The 19,170-nt window shown below is 41.6% G+C and overlaps 1 protein-coding gene across 17 annotated transcripts in view; it reads left to right on the top strand.

Annotated features, from left to right (window-relative positions):
• The window catches only part of afdna (afadin, adherens junction formation factor a), a 109,906-nt gene that overhangs the window by 72,510 nt on the left and 18,226 nt on the right, over window positions 1-19,170 (top strand). For all 17 annotated transcript variants that reach the window (XM_061051597.1, XM_061051594.1, XM_061051601.1 and 14 more), the window contains 7 exons: window positions 1,344-1,424; window positions 12,442-12,507; window positions 12,597-12,670; window positions 15,445-15,563; window positions 18,001-18,201; window positions 18,343-18,434; window positions 18,614-18,808. In XM_061051597.1, the coding sequence (XP_060907580.1) occupies window positions 1,344-1,424; window positions 12,442-12,507; window positions 12,597-12,670; window positions 15,445-15,563; window positions 18,001-18,201; window positions 18,343-18,434; window positions 18,614-18,808 (828 nt within the window). The remainder of the gene's footprint in view (window positions 1-1,343; window positions 1,425-12,441; window positions 12,508-12,596; window positions 12,671-15,444; window positions 15,564-18,000; window positions 18,202-18,342; window positions 18,435-18,613; window positions 18,809-19,170) is intronic.

The raw sequence follows: 19,170 nt of genomic DNA, 5'->3' as shown, positions 1-19,170 counted from the left end.
AAGATATCAACCCTGAGAGGGATTTGTTCAGGGCAAAAATACCTCCTGAAGTTCAGTCTTTTATGGCCTGCGTCGCCCTCTCTGTCCTTTGATATTCAGTGTTACAGTATTCAGAATAACACCATCTTTAGTTTGACTATGTTAGACATATTTGCACAAAAAAAAGGAGCTTAAATTCAGCCTCGCTTCACTTACTGTAAACTTGGCTTTATAAGGGATCTCCCAAGGGTCAGTTCGGACAGCAGGAACCAAAAAAATCGGAGATCAGTGTTTTTGGACTTAAGTGTTTCGAAGACTCTTGGAGGTAAATTGCTCACTTAGTGCGGTGTTTGAGAATTGCATACCAACAAGATCATTTTCCTCTGGTTTTTGGAGGAGGAAGGAACGCAAAAGTCCAACATTTGGTTAGTAAAACTCCACGCAGATGTAGGAATACTTATGCCTTCCATACACTAGAACAGTGGTTCTTAACTGGTGGGTCGGGAACCAGAGGGCGGTGACCTGGTGGTCGGTGCGTGCGCCTCATGTACTGAGGCTGTAGTCGGGGTCCTTTCCCCACTCTCTCGCTCTCCCCCTCTATCCACAGTCCTAACCCTAAACAAAGGCATTAAAAAGCCTAAATAAACCTTTTAAATGACAACCTGTCAGCGGCTCGCAGAAAGATTTTACACCGACTGGGGATCTTGCAGGGTCACTAACTGCACGACTACAACTCGATTCCTCTTGAGATAATTTCCCATCATGCATCGTTGTCTACATAAATACCCTCACACTGACTAGACTGTTTCTTAGTATTAGGTGTGTTGTAGTATTTGTGGGGTCGTTTGGTTCTGGGTGTTCTCACTCTGTATTAACGTCAGTGTGATGTCCAGTCACACAGAACAACACGCACTCAGTTTAAATGCATACTTAAGTACGAGTCAGACACGGGTTTATTTATTTTGGATTATTCTTTGTCAGAGTATTTTTTTATCATGATGTGGGAAACCTCTGCCGCTCTGTCTCTCTGTCTTTGTTTCTCTTTCTTTCTCCACACCCCGTCACCCAGCCCTGCTGTGTATATATGTGTGTGTATATGTGTGTGTAAAACCATGATGTGGTTTTTCATTCTTGACTCGTTTCCAGCAGCCACAGGTTCCTCTGTGGTCTTCCCCTTTCCCCTTTTATGCCTCCTTCATTCCTTCCCTCCCTTTTTTCTCATCCCTCCCTCGTCGTGCTCCGCAGTCTGCGTTCAGAGTCCCGCCGAGGGAACACACACACGAGAGGACGCTCGCTAACGTTTCCCTGTAAGAGGTTTCACCCTCACTCACAGTTTGTCCTTCCTGTCCATCTCTCTCTTTCAGCAAATGAGGAAGGAGCCGGAGGTTGTCACGGTAACCCTGAAGAAGCACAATGGCATGGGCCTCAGCATCGTGGCTGCCAAGGTAAGAAAACCCCACCTGGAGGAGACTGTGTGTGTGTGTGCGCGAGTGTTAAAAGGGTTAAAATCCAAACCAAAGCAGATCTGAGTTCAAAAAAAGAAAACTAATCTTTCATGGCAGGAGTCATAGTTTTCACGTTTTCAAAAGTAGAAGTGTGACAGATCGGCTTGACTCTGACAGGAAATCCAAAAATAAGTTGGATTTTTTTTTTTTTTTTTTTTAAATCTTGGCTGTTGAAGAAAGAGTTTGTTGGATTAGTGTGTGTGTGTGTGTGTGTGTGACTGCTTTTTATTGTTGAGTCTGCCTGCAGAGCAGAGACTAAACAGAGTCATTTCTCTGCGGACGACTCCTGGACGTGAAGGTGGTCTGTTGAGTTTGCTGTCAGAGGGGAGAGTGGGTGGGGGTGAGTGGGCTTTCTTGGGTGGCACCACAGAACCACTGTCTGTTCTGGTTGTTTATTTAATCACACACCTCCAATGTCTGGACAAAAACCTTTCAAAATAAAACACCTGACCACCGTGTTTGAGTATAACAGACGATGTAGTCTTCAAACAAAAGGGTAGCTAAGATTTAACACCAAAAGATTCAAGCATTTTTTCATCCTTGTTGCAAACCTCACAAACATGGCAGACTTTTTTTTTACCTTTCAAAATGTGATTTATCGCGTCTCATTGGACACCATTACCTGAATCCCCCAAACTCAAAGATATGCATGACACACATGATTTCATTTTAAAGAATAAGATCAGTATGAATGAAATCGAGGTCGGTTCAAGAGTTTCCCTCTTTAGTTAAGAAGGTGCAAATCAAGAGTCACAACCATTTGATGATAACTCAATTCAACTAAAATAAAAAAAAATGACTGTGTGTGTAGCACTGTTGCACGATGGCGGCACCTGCTGGATGCAAAATACCCCGAAATCCACACACATGCACAAACAGGACCTGTGAACATGCATTAATGGAGAGATGTCAGAGTGGGGCTGCTGCACAGGGAAGTGCCCTGGCTATCTCCAGCTAACAGACTAGCTTCCATATTTAAGACCGCATCGGGACTTGAACCGGCAACCCTCCAGTTCCCAAACCCAAGTCCCTACACGCTGTCGCCCCCAATTTATCTCTTTTTAATCTTCTGTACGGCCATGTGACAAAAAGACATCTACAAAAACAGACGTCAAACACGCAGAATCTTCCATAAACGGTGTGTGTGTGATGTGAGGGAATAAATCCAGCTGTCAAACGATCCGATCTGCAGAGGTTAAACAAACATCTCCATCATCGCCGTCTAATTTAATACAAAACCTGACAGTGAGCTGACTCATCCTGAGCACTGAACCCTGTGACAGCATCAGGAACGATGAATTAAATCATCACTACCATTGATCGGTTAGTCTTCTTCTTCTTCTTCTTGTTGATGGACACTTCCTGTTTCGGAGCTTGTTTCATGCGCTTCTTTTTTTTTAACTTTCTGTCTGGACTCAAAAACATGGTGTGCACTTCAGAGCCACCGCCGTGTCCCATATTGCTTTGATTATAATTTCAAATGGCAAAGAATTTAAATGCGGCACAGTTGGACGTTCATTTTGACTAACAAATTTCCTGTGGGGGGAAACCGGGCACTTCGCAGCCAGACAGTTACGCAACCCTGTGTCAAGGCCTCTCTGTCAACTTGTTTGGCCTCAGATGAGTTTCTTTTATGTAAATATTCGTGAATCTCCGCTTGTTAAACTCGTCTGATCCTCTTCATTAATGTGGAAATCTTCCATCGTTATCAAGGACTACACAGATCTAGGTGCTATGTGCACTTATAATAGATGCTCTGCTGTTTTAATCTTATTTTTAATGTAATTTATGAGCACCATTACAGACACATTACATTACATTTTGTGACCTTTAACCTCAGAAGACTATCTTTAGTCATATATTTTGTTGTTCAAGTTTCCTAAAAATAATGTTAAATCTCGTCTCAATATCGTGTATCGTCTCATGAGCGGATTGTCTCATCACACCGCTTATCTCATCTTAATCAGCGTTGGTCGCTTTGTTTCAAGGAAGCATCGATGAAAGTGAGAAGAACTCGTGTTTGTTTTGCATCCTGTTGTCGTGCTTTGCTGCTCCTTTTTATTTTTCTGCTGTCAAATATTTCAGGATGTTTGTTGTTTTTTTCTGCAGGATTTTTGAAAAAAATTGCAGGTCCAAGTTTAAATAAACTTTGTGTAAGAGTGTAGCATAAAACTAAGGAAGAAACATTTAGATTTTATTAGTTGGCCTCAGACTTGAGCAATTGAAATTTCTCAAAAATGTCTGAAACTTTTCAATGTCACATGTTTCAAAACTAGACGACCTCCATTTCTTCGATGATCGATAGTATCGAAGAATATTGAATCTTTAGTCGTATTTTAACCCAAAGCTACTGTTAGTAAAACTAGACAAGAGAGAGACAGCAGTGTGGTCTGTCTGTTGAGAGACACAGGTCGGCAAATCATGATGTTTCTTTAAATCCTTTAGTCATTCCAGCTGAGAACAGACGGAGAGCAGAGGAGTTTTAGACAGTGTGCAGGAGATTGTCTGCAATGTTTTGGTAATTAAAAACAAGAAATTCACCAGTGTTGGGTGCACTGGTCTTCTATTTTTGTTGCCATGGTGACCAAACGGATATCCATATCAATAGATTTTAACTTGGCTCATGTTAAAGCATTAATATTAACCACATGGTGATGGCAGAATGAATGAGTTAATAAGACTGAACATGAAACAAAACGTTACAGCCATTAAAACAATACTGCAGGAAAGAACTGCAGCAGGTATGTACAGTAAGACGAGCAGGTTTAAGTCCGACCTCGAGGCCTCAGCAGAGCTCTGTCCATCCGAGTGTCCATCTGATTTGAAGGAGAAATAAAGTGCACGAGGCAAAAAACTCTAAAAGAAACATAAGAAGTCTTTCTGTCTTTCTTTAGAGCAGAGTGTGTTTCCTGCTGAAGGCAAAGCGCTTTCCTGTGTGCATGTGTGTGTGTGTGTGTGTGTGTGTGTGGGGAGGAAGGACGTGAAGGAAACCTCCTCGCTCTGTTTTTAAAGCTGTGTGGACGTTTGAGGAGAAGTGTGTGTGTGTGGGATGGGAAAGACAGGTAGAGAGGTTTTTTTTTCTGTCAGACAGCTGCTTGATTCCCGGTAAACTGGGCTGAGCCTTTGTCCTGTTATATAACTAACTGTGTGTGTGTCTGAGAGAGAGTGTGTGTGTGTGTGTGTGTGGTATTTGTCTGGTGGAGCTGCAGCAGCGGCGCTCCACCTCAGTCTGACCAGCCGGCGTCCCAGCCGACACTTCACCTCTGGATCTCCGCCTGGACTCTGTTTCTTAACAAACACGCTGCAATTAGGAACTCGTGGAGGAATTCCTTTTGCACTTGGGAACATTTCAGGAATTTACTGCAACTTTTTAAACACTCTGACTGGAATTTATGCAGCTTTTTAAACTTCCTGTACTTATTTTTATATGGTTTTTTTTTTTTTACAAGCTTTTTAAAATGCCATGCGCTAAATTTCCACTCCTTTTTGCCACACACAGGAGAAAACGTTTCGTCCCACATTTCCCGCAGTAAATAGTGATTTCAAACACAGACGTTCGGCTGAATGGATTACTCCTAGCCTCGATAATTTGGCGGTCTTGGACTTGTTAGTGCCTGTTGGCAGGTTGAAGCGCTCTGTGGGATAAGAGGAGGCGTGTGCCCTCCCCGTGAGAGAGTGTGAGCGTGTCTGGACGTCCCAGTGTGAGCTGGTCTGGGAGACGCAGACAAGCGGCTGCAACATGTGGTTTTCTGTGGTGGGCAGGAGAGACCAGGTAATGCTTTAATAGCAGTGTGTGTGGGGGGGTTTAAACACCTGAGGAGTTGTGCGTGTTAAAGACAGACAAAGGGAGTCTTGTTAGCGTACATTTTCTCGTCACAAGCTTCTTTTATTATCGGCTCTGTGGTGGCATTTTTTAATCTGGTAGATAAAGGTTGAAATGTGTGTCTTTGATCTGTTGTCTTATTTTGAAAGTCCTGCATCCTTTTTGTATTCTTCAGCTTTGTGTCGTTATTGGTTCATGTGCAGTAGCTTCTTACACACTGACAGACATTAGTCCAGTTTCACAGTGAAGTCTGCTGCAGCTTCTATTCAACACATCCCTCCTGTGTGTGTGTGTGTGTGTGTGTGTGTGTGTGACGGCCTTCTGATAAGCCACTGTCCCCTGTTTGCTTTCAGGGCCGTTCTGCTAATGGTTAAACTAAGGTACACACATCAAACACAGATGGTCAAAACACACTCGTGCATTTCAGGCCGTGTCGAAACTTTGAATCAGATTCTTCAAAAGAAATCAAGGAACAGTAGAAATTAATTGATGTAGGTCGACGTATTCACGGCTAAGAGTCAAATGTTCCCACCAAAAATGAAGTGAATTTATCGAGCAGAGTCCGCACAGAGAAAGTTACACGTTTACAGGAGTGGACACTAATGCACGCCAGGCATGATTTGAATCTCTCAGTGGATCAACATCGTGTTAGGAGCTCAACTTCTACTTTATTTGTTCCCAAAGGGCAATTAGTACAACAAGGCATTAAAAGGAGAGGGAGAGACGAAAGACAAAATGCATGAAGACAGCTGATGAGGTAAAAAGGAAGAGGGTAAGAGGCACTGAATAGAGCAGCCACTTGACTGATGCTGGTGGCAGCTTCTGTTACAGAAGTGCTAAAACAAACATGTCATTGTTAAGTATTCATATCTAGTGATAGAAGTCAGAGGGGGCAAATTTTAACAGTCAAATACAAACGGTACAAAACCAGGATTATATTAGCCGTCATGCATGAGAGAGAGGTAGACAGATAGAGCGGTCACACTTACAGAAAAACTCCAGGAGGAGCTGTATGTATCTTACCTCAGGAGACCCCCCGCCCCCCCTCCCGTCTGACAGGGATAGTCTCTCCAACTGTGAGGAGCATATGGGAACAGACAGGTCAGGAGAATATCCAGATCTAAATATTTTCAGGAGAGAAGAAGACACATTATGTGTTGGTGTTTTTTTGTATTGTTTTCGTCATTGTACATCTCATCTCCTCTCCTCCTCCTCCTCCTCCTCCTCCTCCTCCTGTGCTGCTGTGTTTACTCTTTTATCTATCACACTGGATGAATACCTAGAACAGAACATTCTCTCTGTACAAAAGTAAAACAAACGAAGCTAAACTTGGACTCTGTCGCAATCCAGCTTTCTGAGAAATACGACTAAATTTAGAACCAAACAGGACTTCATACAAAATCCCCATTTAAAAACCCTACAGTTGTAGAGAGCTTTGATGTGTGGAAATGATCTCACTAGGGCCGCACGATGTTGGAAAAAGCTGACATGGTGATATCTTTGTTTACATATTGTGCAACATAAAAATTGACGCAGTCTTTTTATGTATAGGGATGGGACAGACCAAATATCGATAGCCAGTGCAAAGTTTAAACTAATTTCTTTGGAATAATCTACATTTCTATTTCACAAGTACTATATTTATTTAGCTCTTTCAATAAGAAATTCTCTTAAATAAGAAATGCAACACTTTTAAAAGGTATTTTTTTTCCACATGAAGTTCAAGTGAGCTGGTGTGAGAACGCAGCAGGATATAATCAGGAGAATTCACCTCCAGCAATGGGACGGGGTGGTGATGTTTATTCCTTGGGTTTAGTCTACTGGGGGAGAAATTACAAGAAGAGCCTAATAATTCTTAGAGGTCTGCAGTAAGTGTCATTTCTGTACATTTAAAATCAGGTAGTGCGGTGAAAAATTGCAAAAAAAATTTAAAGGGAATTTTTTGTATTGTTGAGGAAGCAGAGAGTAGCCGAGTTGACCCGGGGAAAGTTCTCCTTCAGTACAAACTCTCAAAGCTGCACTCTGTCTGTTTGTTTGCTCAGTGTTTGAAGTATTTGTTGTGTTTGTTTGTTAGCTGACCTGATGGTGGAACAATAGTATGAGAGGGATACCCCCTAAGAGGCCAGAGACAATGGGAGGATGTACCGCACACACACACTCGCCTTCCTGTAAAGCTTCAGGCAGGAGGTGTTTTCGTCGTGTGGAAGAGAACATTTGTGCATTTTGGCGCTGGTTTTGAAAGGCACCGTATGTCTGACTGTGGCGGGATCACGACTTGGCAAGATTGAATGGAAGATCGGGGACACTTTCAGGAAAACAGCGGTGCACGTTGTCCGTCTTCTAACCAGCTGAAACATTTCCTGTCTCCACTCAGCAAGTTCCAAAATGTCCCGTCTGATTTGCTTTGTCATGATGAAAAGTAGTAGATGTGTTGGTTTTGTATTTTTGAGTTCATCTCTGGTGGTTTGAATAAAATGGGTAAAATGGGTACTGCAGCCCAAATTCAAAACATTGAAGACAGCTACTCGACCTGCATCTCTCCTGAATCTGTTCATCTTAAACGTTTGTGCTTCTCTACGGGTCTAATTCAAGGAATCGTTTGATTGCTGTTTCTGAAATGGAAAAGCGTTGACAGGGGGAGGAAACTTCTCCAAGTATATTTTTGACCTCTTGGGAAAAACAGTATTTCCCTCGATTATAGCTTCCTCCTGTTTCTGTGCACACTCACTGGCACAGAGGGTCAAACTTCTCTGTGGAAGCAAACATTTACAAACAGTATTCATGTGTTGAGTAGGGTCTGTTTTTGTGTTTATGTTGTTCATGTTTTAGACCTCGCTTGATTAAAAACAAACGGAGGCAGGAGGGTCATACTGGGAATTTGTTGCCTTTTAAGATTGCAGGACTATATTTTTGTAGAGAAAATGACATAAATCAGTTGTGTTAGCTGTGATTACATACTATCCTCCTCTGGTTAGTTTGTGTTCAGTTTTGGCACATCCAGGATAAATAAGCTTTCTTTTCTTGCCGTTTCTATAGCAGCAAAGTGAACTTTCAGTTCCTTAACAGACTCGTTCCTGGGAGTGCAATTTTGAATCTGCAGTCAGCAAAGCTTACCTCAGGAAATTGACAGATTTGTGCAAATGTACACACTAAATCTTTACTGAAATACAATTTAAAGCATGTTCGATCAGAGAGCGTAAATGTATCCTGAAATGACAGAGTAGTAGAGTCCTCATTAAGGCTTCTTTTTACCAGTCGACTCCTTCTGGGCATTTCTTCTCTTAATGGAGGCCTGGCAGCTTAAAGGTGCGCTTGATTTGTTTTGTCAGGTTACTTTAAAGAACCCGAGCTGTCCATTAAAATGCAGTAAAGCTCCCTCAGGTTTTGTTACACATGTTACTTTTCTCCACATGCTCATAAACTCAGTCATGGATGGATATCTTAAAAAGTTCTTAAAGTGGGATTGTTGAAGGGAAGTTTGTTTCTGGGCTGAACGCTGGTGATGTTTGTGACAGGGCGCACATCTGTTTTCACTTTGACCCCCACCCTGACATCAGCCACTCGTTTTCAGAGCGTCATTATCGTGACAAACCTGCTGAGTTACAACATGCGCACACGTTTCAGCGTGCCCATGTCTTCACAGTTTTTTCTATAACTTCTCGTCTGTGTTTGTGTGGCAGAAAGACGTTTAGTGTGATGATTACTCTTAATGGTTGTATGATTGACAGACCTCCTCGCCCGTGTCTTATAGATGATGCTGTCATGAATTGCAAGGTGAAATAACGATGGAAATTCCAAATGCACGACACTTATTGGGTGATAGCGTCCCTTTTGTTTGCACACGTGATATTCACTGTTAGATTCGATCGATTTTTGCATCACATATTTGCATTCTCACATCCGCTCACTCAGACTTTCTGCAGGATAAAATAATAGAGGGCTTGCAGGAGAAACTCTGGATTGAGTCCGAGTGAAGAATTCAGCTGTTTGCGTTCACACATGCAGTTTTCTGTCAGCCTGAAAAACTTCAGGAGGGTGAAAGCAAAATGAGAATCTAGGTCCACTTCTTTTATACTGTTTGTCAGACAGCAGGATTTTGAAATATTGTCTCATGATGTTTTTAAAAGGTCTGACTCTGAATGCTGAAATTGCATATTTTAAAAACAGATTTTAACAAATCAATTCTGCAGACACATCTTTATGCACATTGCGGTACACTTTTTGAATTCTCTGTCACGCTTCTGCACGGGATAACTAATCCTGGAAGTCTTCTGAACCCCTTCAGGACCCCTTTAACTCACTAAAAGCCCGTCTGAACATCCCTCAGGGGAGATTCAGGGAATTCCCACCAGAGTCTGTGCAGCCTACATTTGGCGCCCCCAATCCCCCGCCGTCTATATAAGCGCACAAATCTGTGGCTCCATCCTACACTGAGGCCCTTTAATGTCTTTTTCTGGTAATGTACAACAGACATAAAACAGTCAGAATGATTCACTGCCCTGCTCTCATCTTCATGTCACTCACAGGAAATTCATGCCCGCATGAATCCAGCCTCATTATTACATATACATGCACGCACACAGCACAGACAGAAGGCTGAAAGAATGATTTGTCTCTGCTGGCATTTTGTGCTGGAGAAAGTGGGACACAGATCTGTTGATGGATGCTGTGAATGTGACTCTATTCTCTAAACTCAAACAGCCAATACATAAAAAATGAATGCCTGCCACTTGTTGCATTTTTAAAGTATTTCTTACACTCAATGATTTTTAATTGTGAGTTAAATTCAATGCAATAGCGCTAAAATAACAGTAATACTTGTTTGGAGTTTTGCTGTGAATAACATGTTTTCACTCGTCATGAAAACACTTTAGGATGAAAAATGTGCCACAACTTCAAAAGACCAGAAACGTATGAGTTACATATTCTGACAAGTCAACACAAAGCTTTTTGTTTCATGTTTTTGATATTAAGAAAGTGTTTCCTGCTGTAGAAAGTCAACAATCGGCACAGATTACAGAAAACAAAGTCCTCAGTAACTGGTAGTGAAGATAAAATAGAATAAGGAGGTAGTTATAGGCACATCATGTAGGGGCAGGGCCGTGTGAAATCAGCAGACTGAGGAAGACGATATGCCCACACGCTCGCTCAAATGCCACAAAAAGTTTTAATTCAAAACATCTGTAAACCGTCTACAATTAGTTCAAAATGCTGCAGCCACACTATTAACCAGATCCTCCAAAAGGTCACACATCACTCCCATTCTGTTTTCTTTAAACTGGCTTCCCATCAATTTTTTTAGAATACAATTCGAGATTCTTGTTTTTGCTTTTAAAAGCCCTGCATGGACAGGCACCGGCCTCGTGCTCCCAGCAGATCTCTCAGGTCCTCTGATCAGGGTTTGCTGCTCGTCCCTCACACCAGACTGAGGACCAAAGGAGACTGTGCTTTTCGAGGTTGTAGCGCCAACATTTTGGAATGCTCTGCCTCTGGGTTTAAGACTTATGGCCACTGTTGACTCTTTTAAAAAGCAACTTAAGACCAGTTTGTTTAGACTTGCTTTTGATTAATCTGTTTTGTTTTTATTGTTGAGGTTGTTGGTGTTTGCTTTCTGTTTGTTTTCAACCTTTTGAAAAGCACTTTGTGACTCTGCTCTTGAAAGGTGCTATATAAATAAAGTTATTATTATTATTCTTCAGGTGGTCATTTTGGGGAAAGAGATGAAGAACTTTCTGATTTATTGTCCCGACTGGTTTTCAGGTTTTGTTTTTGGACCAGTCGTTCCTGTGGGGAAAATACGTTAAATTGCATTAAACGTGGTTTTAAAAAGTCTTTAATTAAATGTATAGTTAAATGAATTTACCTTCTATGGCTGCAGATGTTTAAACAGTTAACAGAAGTGAGATGCTAAGACCTGTGAACCCCCTACCTCTGCAAGATGACACACACTTGCTGCCGTGTTGTCAGCTCTGACGAATGGCAGCAATTAGGACTCTCTTTAATCCACTCCACAGTTTTACGAGCGGTTTTATAGACACGCTGTGATTCTTAATGTGCAGGTAGTTTGTGTGCAATCTGAACCTTTCCTCCTTTGTCCTGTCTGCGTTTAAAATCCTGTTTCCTTCACCCGATTTCAAAGATGAAGCAAACCCTGAAGAAAACCTACAGACATCTCAGAATCTTTTCCTCTTTTTTTTTGAGAGTTTTCCTCCTTTCGGCTTCTTGTCGCCTTCCCAACAACGACAAAAAAAGAAAAACCCGACGTTGTGTTTATGGTCGAGAAGTGTTGGAAGCAAATCCGAAAGGTTTCATATTTAGCACAGCGAGAGCGTCTGTATCAAAGAAGTTATTTTTTCTGCGTCTGCTGTTGCACACACTCGCAGGATAAACATGTCAAAGATGGCAAAGGAAGCGTGTGATATGTCTGATAGCATGCCAGAACTTTGCTGCTCTGTAAATCTTCTCCCTACTTCACAAGAAAAACCACAACAAACGAGAAATATAAAAAAAACAACAAGAAGCTCCAGCTCCACTGTGTCTGTGTGTCTGCTCCATGTTGCTGTTTGGTAAAGAGAGGATTTAGCCAAAGTAAATATTATGACATCAAATACAAACCCTTCATATTACTGTGTGGAGACTTGATTGTTTCAGCAGAAAAATCTAACCAGAATCAAGAGAAGAAACCTTGACTTTAAGCAGGAAGCTCAACAAATAAGATACGTGTGGATGAGTTGAACTGAAGTGTTTCAGTTTGACATGTTGGTGAACTTTTTACCTCAGATAAAAGAGGCTCAGTTTTCATGATAGTGTTTCTAATCAGACTCTGCTCTGTTCAGTGTCGAGAGTCTTGAATAGCTGACGGTAAAAATGTGTGTTTTAAAAATTCTTGGAGGTGCTGCACTCACTTCTCGACCACATATTCAGTCTGTGCTGCGGTTTCTGTGTCAACCATTCACGTCTTGAGAAGGTCACTGTGTCAGATCAGATGTTTTACTTTCCTGTTTTACTTTGCTGAGACTCTTGTCAGACTACTCGTTGAACTTTGACCACTAAATATAAATTTAAACAGATCTACCTGACTTCAATAAAAAAGATCTGCAGTCTGTTAACCTGTCTGTGTCCGTGTCTCTGCAGGGTGCTGGTCAGGAGAAACTGGGCATCTACATCAAGTCTGTTGTCAAAGGCGGAGCAGCTGATGTGGTGAGTATTCAGTACACACAGGAAATGTGACCAAAACAGAAAAACACAGTGACTCATTCTGTGGTGTGTTTATTTTCTTTTTTTTACAGGACGGGCGTTTGGCTGCTGGTGACCAGCTGTTGAGTGTAGACGGTCGCAGTCTGGTCGGGTTGTCACAAGAGAGGTAAAGAACGTTTTTCAGTCAATTTTCTCCTGTCTTAATGCGCGATGAAAGCGAGGCTTCGTTTGGGTGCTGTTGTGGAATTGCACTCTGAAAATGACGAACGAAAGGCAGAGAATCGTCTGATTCCAAAAGCTGCAAACAGAAAGTGTTTGACTTTTCTGCTTGAAAAAATCACTTGAAACAATTCTTAAATATCAAAATATTTATAAAGCTATTCTTTTTAATGAGTGATCTACACTTTCACAGCCTAAATGTAATATTTAATGTAAAATAAGAAGGGTTAGAGCCTTTAAAAAGGTCTTAATGTTTCCCTTGTACTTTATATTTAAAATGATCTGCTGCAGTCAGTAATCGAACTCCAAGAAGTTTTTGTGTGATGTCTGAAATTGGACTTTTTATCTCTCTTTAATGTTTGTGTTTTAAATGTCAAACAGGTTTAACACGGCATCCTCTGTTGGATTAAAGAGGTCAAAAAGCTCCAGCAACACTTGTAGTATGAAGATCGATTTTATCAACAGATTAGAGCGACTTTCTGATGAAGACCCCGAGCCGTCATACTTCAAGTGTTGCTGGAGCTTTGTGACCTCTTCAAGCCTTTCACTCTTTGGTAGTTGTTGAAGTTGAAGCAGAGCGGGATTTTCTTGCACATCTGTGTGATTAAAAATAAATCTTGTGTTGAAATGCGAAGAGACCTTCATGTGAGACCTTCAGGATTTCTCTTGATCCTTCACTAAGCATCACCAGAGAGTAAACATGGCTGCCTGTTGGTACTTTTCTCCACCGTCTACCGCACGCTATTGACACATTTACCGCCGTGTTTTGACGATGATGCAACTCGAATTAAATTCTATTTCAAGCGAAACATTTGAAAAGCGAAATGTCCCGGTGACGTCACATGAGATAACCACCGGGTTGAGACATCTTGAGGTTCTTTCACTGAGGCAACCGCATCTCAATTTCCCTCGTAAAAAAAAAAAAAAAAAAAAACTTCCAACATGTCTGACACACACAACGCGAGCAGGGGAAAAAAGAGATGGTGTGTTTGTGTTTTTGGAAACAGCAGTGTGGTGCTCGGTGGCTAACGCCCTGCTCAGATTAATCCACTCATTCCTCTCTGTCAGCATGCTCGGGCTTGATGTCGCCGCTAAACTCGTTTCACAAGAACTTATCAGATAGTTAGGTATCCTCCTGCCGTATTCTCGTCTCCTCCTCCTTCAGCGATTTGCAGCCCTTTAGGTTTTCATATAAACTCAAATTTCTGTGATATATTTCAAACGTCTAGTTTAAAATCTGCTCTCTGCTCCACATCAACTTTTGTCTTTGCATTCCCCGAGTTCCATCCAATCCAACACACACGGCTCATTACTGTGTGTGATCTGCCCTTCAGCTATTTATAGGATTTGGTGAAAGCTCTGCACATGTGGCTGTTAGAGAAAATAACGTGTGTGTGTGTGTGTGTGTGTGTGTGTGTGTGTGTGTGTGTGTGTGTGTGTGTGTGTGTGTGTGTGTGTGTGTGTGTGTGTGTGTGTGTGTGTGTGTGTGTGTGTGTGTGTGTGTGTGTGTGTGTGTGTGTGTGTGTGTGTGTGTGTGTGTGTGTGTGTGTGTGTGTGTGTGTGTGTGTGTGTGTGTGTGTGTGTGTGTGTGTGTGTGTGTGTGTGTGTGTGTGTGTGTGTGTGTGTGTGTGTGTGTGTGTGTGTGTGTGTGTGTGTGTGTGTGTGTGTGTGACACAGCAGGATTGAACCAAATTAGAGTGAAGTGATTCTCTGGCAGTGACGGAGATAATCCCTGCCTCCTCTGGTTGTAAATAAAAGCCGTCTAGTTTATTCCACCTTCATGTTTGGATGCAGAGAGAGAGAAACTATAGTTGACGATGAAAAGTTATTAAATGATGAAAAAGTATACCAGCACCCAACCTCATCAGAAGTCTGTGTAGTTACTTTAATAAGTCTGAACACTGCTCAACAACTGGACTTCCCCCCATCATGACTAAAAGGAGGGACAGGAATGCTCTCATTTTCCATATCTTAAAGGCAGGGTTGGTCATTTCCTCCAGATCTACTTTTTAAGATTTTGGTTGAAATTGTCTTTTAGATCCTGACAAATGAATGGCACGTTAACGTACTAAAACATCACCAGTGTATCTTTGCATTTTAGACAGCGTGCAGGAGTTTGCTGACAAGAAATGACTAAATACTGGGAGCTGTGTTATCGAAACATCCATTTGATGTTGTTGGATTTTTAATCTTCATATCTAAATTTGAATTCCGGTATCATAGCAACCGTCCATCTTCCTCCAAACATCTTCTACACAATTCAGTGGCATGCATTCCTTTAATCGATTAAACGCAGATCTATAATGAAGTGAACGGAGGAGACAGACTTAATCAGGCTTCAATAAATTAATTTATTTTCAGGATTCTTTTTTTTTTTTTCGTCTGAAACTACCAATCTGAAAGTTTTCTTAAAATCTGCTCTGTGTGTGTATTATCTGGTTCAGCTTCAGCAGAGTACTATCACAGTTTATAGAGGCCTTCAGATGAACTCGTGCCACATGCTGATGATTTAAAGATGGAGCTTTAAATAGCTCAGTGCAGAGAAACAGGAGACTTTAAATATTAATGTGTATTATATTAATTTAATGCCTCCACCACCGAGATTAGCAGAACTGTGTCAGATCCTTTGAAGTCTCGTTGAGTCTCGCTCTCTCTCTCTCTATCTCTCTCTCTATCTCTCTCTCTCTCTCTCTCTCCCTCTCTCCCTCTCTGTGTTTTCAGGGCGGCCGAGCTCATGACGAGGACGGGATCAGTCGTGACTCTGGAGGTCGCCAAGCAGGGAGCCATTTACCACGGCCTGGCCACACTCCTCAACCAGCCCAGCCCCCTGATGCAGAGAGGTGAGCACAAGTTAACTTTCATATGAGGGTTACCCTGAGTCCCTAATGAGGCTCGTCAGTGAACATTAGGTGGAATTAATTTACAAACAGACACAGTAAATGTACTAAATGTGATTTTTTTTTTTTCATTATTACTAATTTGCCTTTTCTTCTCTTTTTGGTCTTAAAGATCTGTGTGTGTATTTTTATGTGCATGGTGCTCTGTGATCATTTGAAAGACTTAAATATGTTGTAGAATAATCAGATCAGTGATTTTAATGTAAAAATCTGTACAGAGAAATGCATTTTTAAGTTAGAAAGCGAACTAACTCTGGCACTTTTATAAACATGCAAATTATGCAATGTATTGTCTTTAGAAATGAATCATGAAACAATGGATCGGCTGCAAACATTTCAGCTTCTGCACAGTGTAGATTTGCTGATCTTCTCTTTTTTCATGATGATTTGAAGTGGAATATCTTCACTTTTGGACTTCTGGTTGGACAAAACAGTTGATTCAGATTTATCCACTTGTGCTCTCGATGACTCTGGGATTTCTTCTGTTTTTGGAAACCTTAAAGCGCAGAAAATCTTTCCAAATAATTTATCAAATTCTTCCATTTGTGTCATTTTCTCTGTGTTGTGCAGCTTGTTATCTGCGTTCTTTGACTTTATTTTGAAGTTATCTTGAGTTAATTTATAAAGCTTAAAAGAAAAAAGGAGGGGAGTAGTGGATATGTTTTTTTTACTTCATCCTTACACTCGTTTCATTGACTGGTTAAAAAAAGATAAATCATGACATTACAGAAAGTACGCTCTCATTGTTGTTAGCTTTGTGTGCATCATTTATTTTTAATTTAATGAAATCACTAATGAGAGATGAAGGTCCAATTAAATTCAGCACAGAGGAAGTTCTATAGGAGGGCTGAAGGTCATCTTTCACTGAATAATGTGATTTTTATTTCACTCTTTTTTGTTGCATGGACATCACACACTGACAGTAGTAGCACCAGAGTTAGCTTGAGGCTAATTTACGTGTTGTTCATTTGGCAGCTGCACAAAAAGCAACGACAGGAGAGCAGATAGATTGCACAGAACAATGCATAGAAGTTAATCAATCAGTCTTTTATTTTGAAGCTTCAATTCATCATTTAAGAGGCAAAAAACTCGACTCTCGAGCAGAACCAGGCTCGTGCTGCAGGGTTTTTCTTCAATATCTGTAATAAATGGACTTTTGTACGTTTCTGACAGTAATTTAGTGTTTCATGAATGAAAGAGGAGAAGCAGACAGTGTTCTTGTTGTCTTCAGTTTAAAAGCCGGCGAACAGACTGAAGGAAATAATGAGTGTTTGTGGCAACGGCCTGATATGTGTGTGTGTGTGTCCAGACATACACATGCGCGCACACACACACACACACACACACACACACACATACACACACACACACATGCATGGTGTAGAGTTTACTGGGCTGTCTGGCTGAGTGCTGCTCTTTGTCTGCAGGAATGTGACCTTAGATTCATTAAGGAAGTCTTCTGGCCGGGCCGCTCTGTGGTCCAGGATGACGCTAACGGGGTGTTTCTACTAAATTCTCTCGACCGCAGAGTGTTTACGTCGTGGTTAGATTCCTCTGTCTCTGTTCTGGAAGTGAAGGACGCTGGTCTTTTTTTTTTTTTTTTTTTTTTTTTTTTTTTTTTTTTTCAGAAAAGTTAATGCTGGGAAACTGGACATGGGAGTGTGGTTTCTCACAGACTGAGGAGTCGGAGTAGGCAGACAGAGAATATTGGGAAAGAAAATAACGTTTTAAATGCCTAAAGATTTGTGAAGCATCTTCTAAAAATACAGTTTTTCTCTCGCAGTTGCTCTTAAAAGTATTTATCCCCTCACCTCTCGATGCAGAGTTGCCGTGAAAAGAAAGATGAAACAGATGTATATTTTGTTTTCCTCAGAAGCGTGAAATTATTTGTTGATTAAGCCATAAAAGGGTTTAATCATGTTGTGTTTAAAATCATAAATATCCAGCTAAAATGCTTCCAAATCATAATGTGACAAACTGGTTGTTGAGTCAGAAATCAGGGAGAGAGAAAGAGGGTGGGGAATGACTGAATGTGTGAAAGGAGCCGAGGTCGGATTTGAACTCAGGCAGGACTATAGCCTCCATACAGTACATGGGGCGTGCACTCTAACTACAAGGCTACCAGCACCCCATGAATTGGAAATTTAATGGAAGCCTCAACAACAGAAAATACTTCATATGATTTGCAAAGTTGTTGCAGCATAGCCAAATGCAAAATGCATTCATGAAGTCTAAGAATAAAGAGGTGATATCCCTGAAGAACCAGTGCAAGAACCTTTGAATAAAAGACATGTTGTACTTCTCCTTTATTGTGAAACGTCCATTGTATCTCCTTCCTTCCTTTTCTGACGTCGTCTCTTTTTTCTCTCTCTCTCTCCAGCGTCAGACAGAGGGCGTGACAAAAACGGAAAGCTGCGACCAAAGAGCGAGGGATTCGAGTTGTACAACAACTCGGTGCAGAACGGCTCTCCGGAGAGTCCGCAGGCCGGCTGGGACTGTTACCCCGAACCAAAGAAGATGAGCGGAGAAGACCGACTCCTCAAGAACCGAGCCGACCACCGCTCCAGCCCCAACGTAGCCAGTAAGCCCTCCCGCACACTCAGATACTTAATGAACATGAAGTCATCTCGTAACTTGTATCTTTATTAGAGAGAGCGCTTTTTCTTCACCGTAAACATCCATGTGAGTGCATTTAAATCTCACTTTCCTGTCCCGTCTTCAGATCAGGGTCAGAGTCCTGCGAGCAAAGCTGTTTACCCCGGAGGACCCGGCACGAAGATCACCTCTGTCTCCACCGGCAACCTGTGTGCAGACGTAAGTTCCCAAAAGACCGATGAAAGTGGCGTCTTTATGAGGAATGTGGCAGCAGGCGAGACAGCCGAGCAGACAGTATTTAACACAGACATGAGAATCATTTTTCATGTACTGCTCCTCTCCTTTAGTGTCCCGAATATTTTCTTTTCATGAAGTAATTTCTGTTTTTCATTTATCAGGACGAGCCCTCCCCTCCCCGCCCGGAGGCTTACCCCATCCCCACCCAGACCTACCCCAGGGAGTACTTCACCATCCCGGCCTCCAAGAGCACAGATCGGGTGGTGGGTCCCGGCCAGGGGCCTCCGCAGCACTGGCAGGGCATGGAGGACAGAGAACGCCTCCCTGTGGTCGACAACATCCACAACAGCATGCAGGTAGTTCAAATAGCATCGTCAAACTTTCTGTAAATCTGTAAGTTACCTCTCTGAAGTAGTCAGGGGAGGAATCAGGATATTTAACACAGTTGTAGTCTTTTTCTTTTTTACTTCTTTGGTTGATTTTTAGTTATATTTCTCTGGACATTCACAGAAATTGCCGTGAACATAAAAATGAAGTTTGATAAGTCAGGGAATATTTGATTATTTTGTTTTTGTGTCTGTGTTTACTTTTTACCTTGTGAATCCTGTTTTTATCTAGTAATATTGTTTTATTTTGATTTATAATTATACTGTTTTTATCTATTTGTGTTATTCTGCTCTGCTCGGGGAGATGCTTCACCATAAAGTTGATTTATACA

Source organism: Labrus mixtus, chromosome 12 (genome assembly GCF_963584025.1).
Source record: "Labrus mixtus chromosome 12, fLabMix1.1, whole genome shotgun sequence".
In the NCBI taxonomy this organism is placed as follows: domain Eukaryota; kingdom Metazoa; phylum Chordata; class Actinopteri; order Labriformes; family Labridae; genus Labrus; species Labrus mixtus.
The sequence above is the reverse complement of the archived record's forward strand: the minus strand, read 5'-3'. Positions and strand labels throughout refer to the sequence as shown.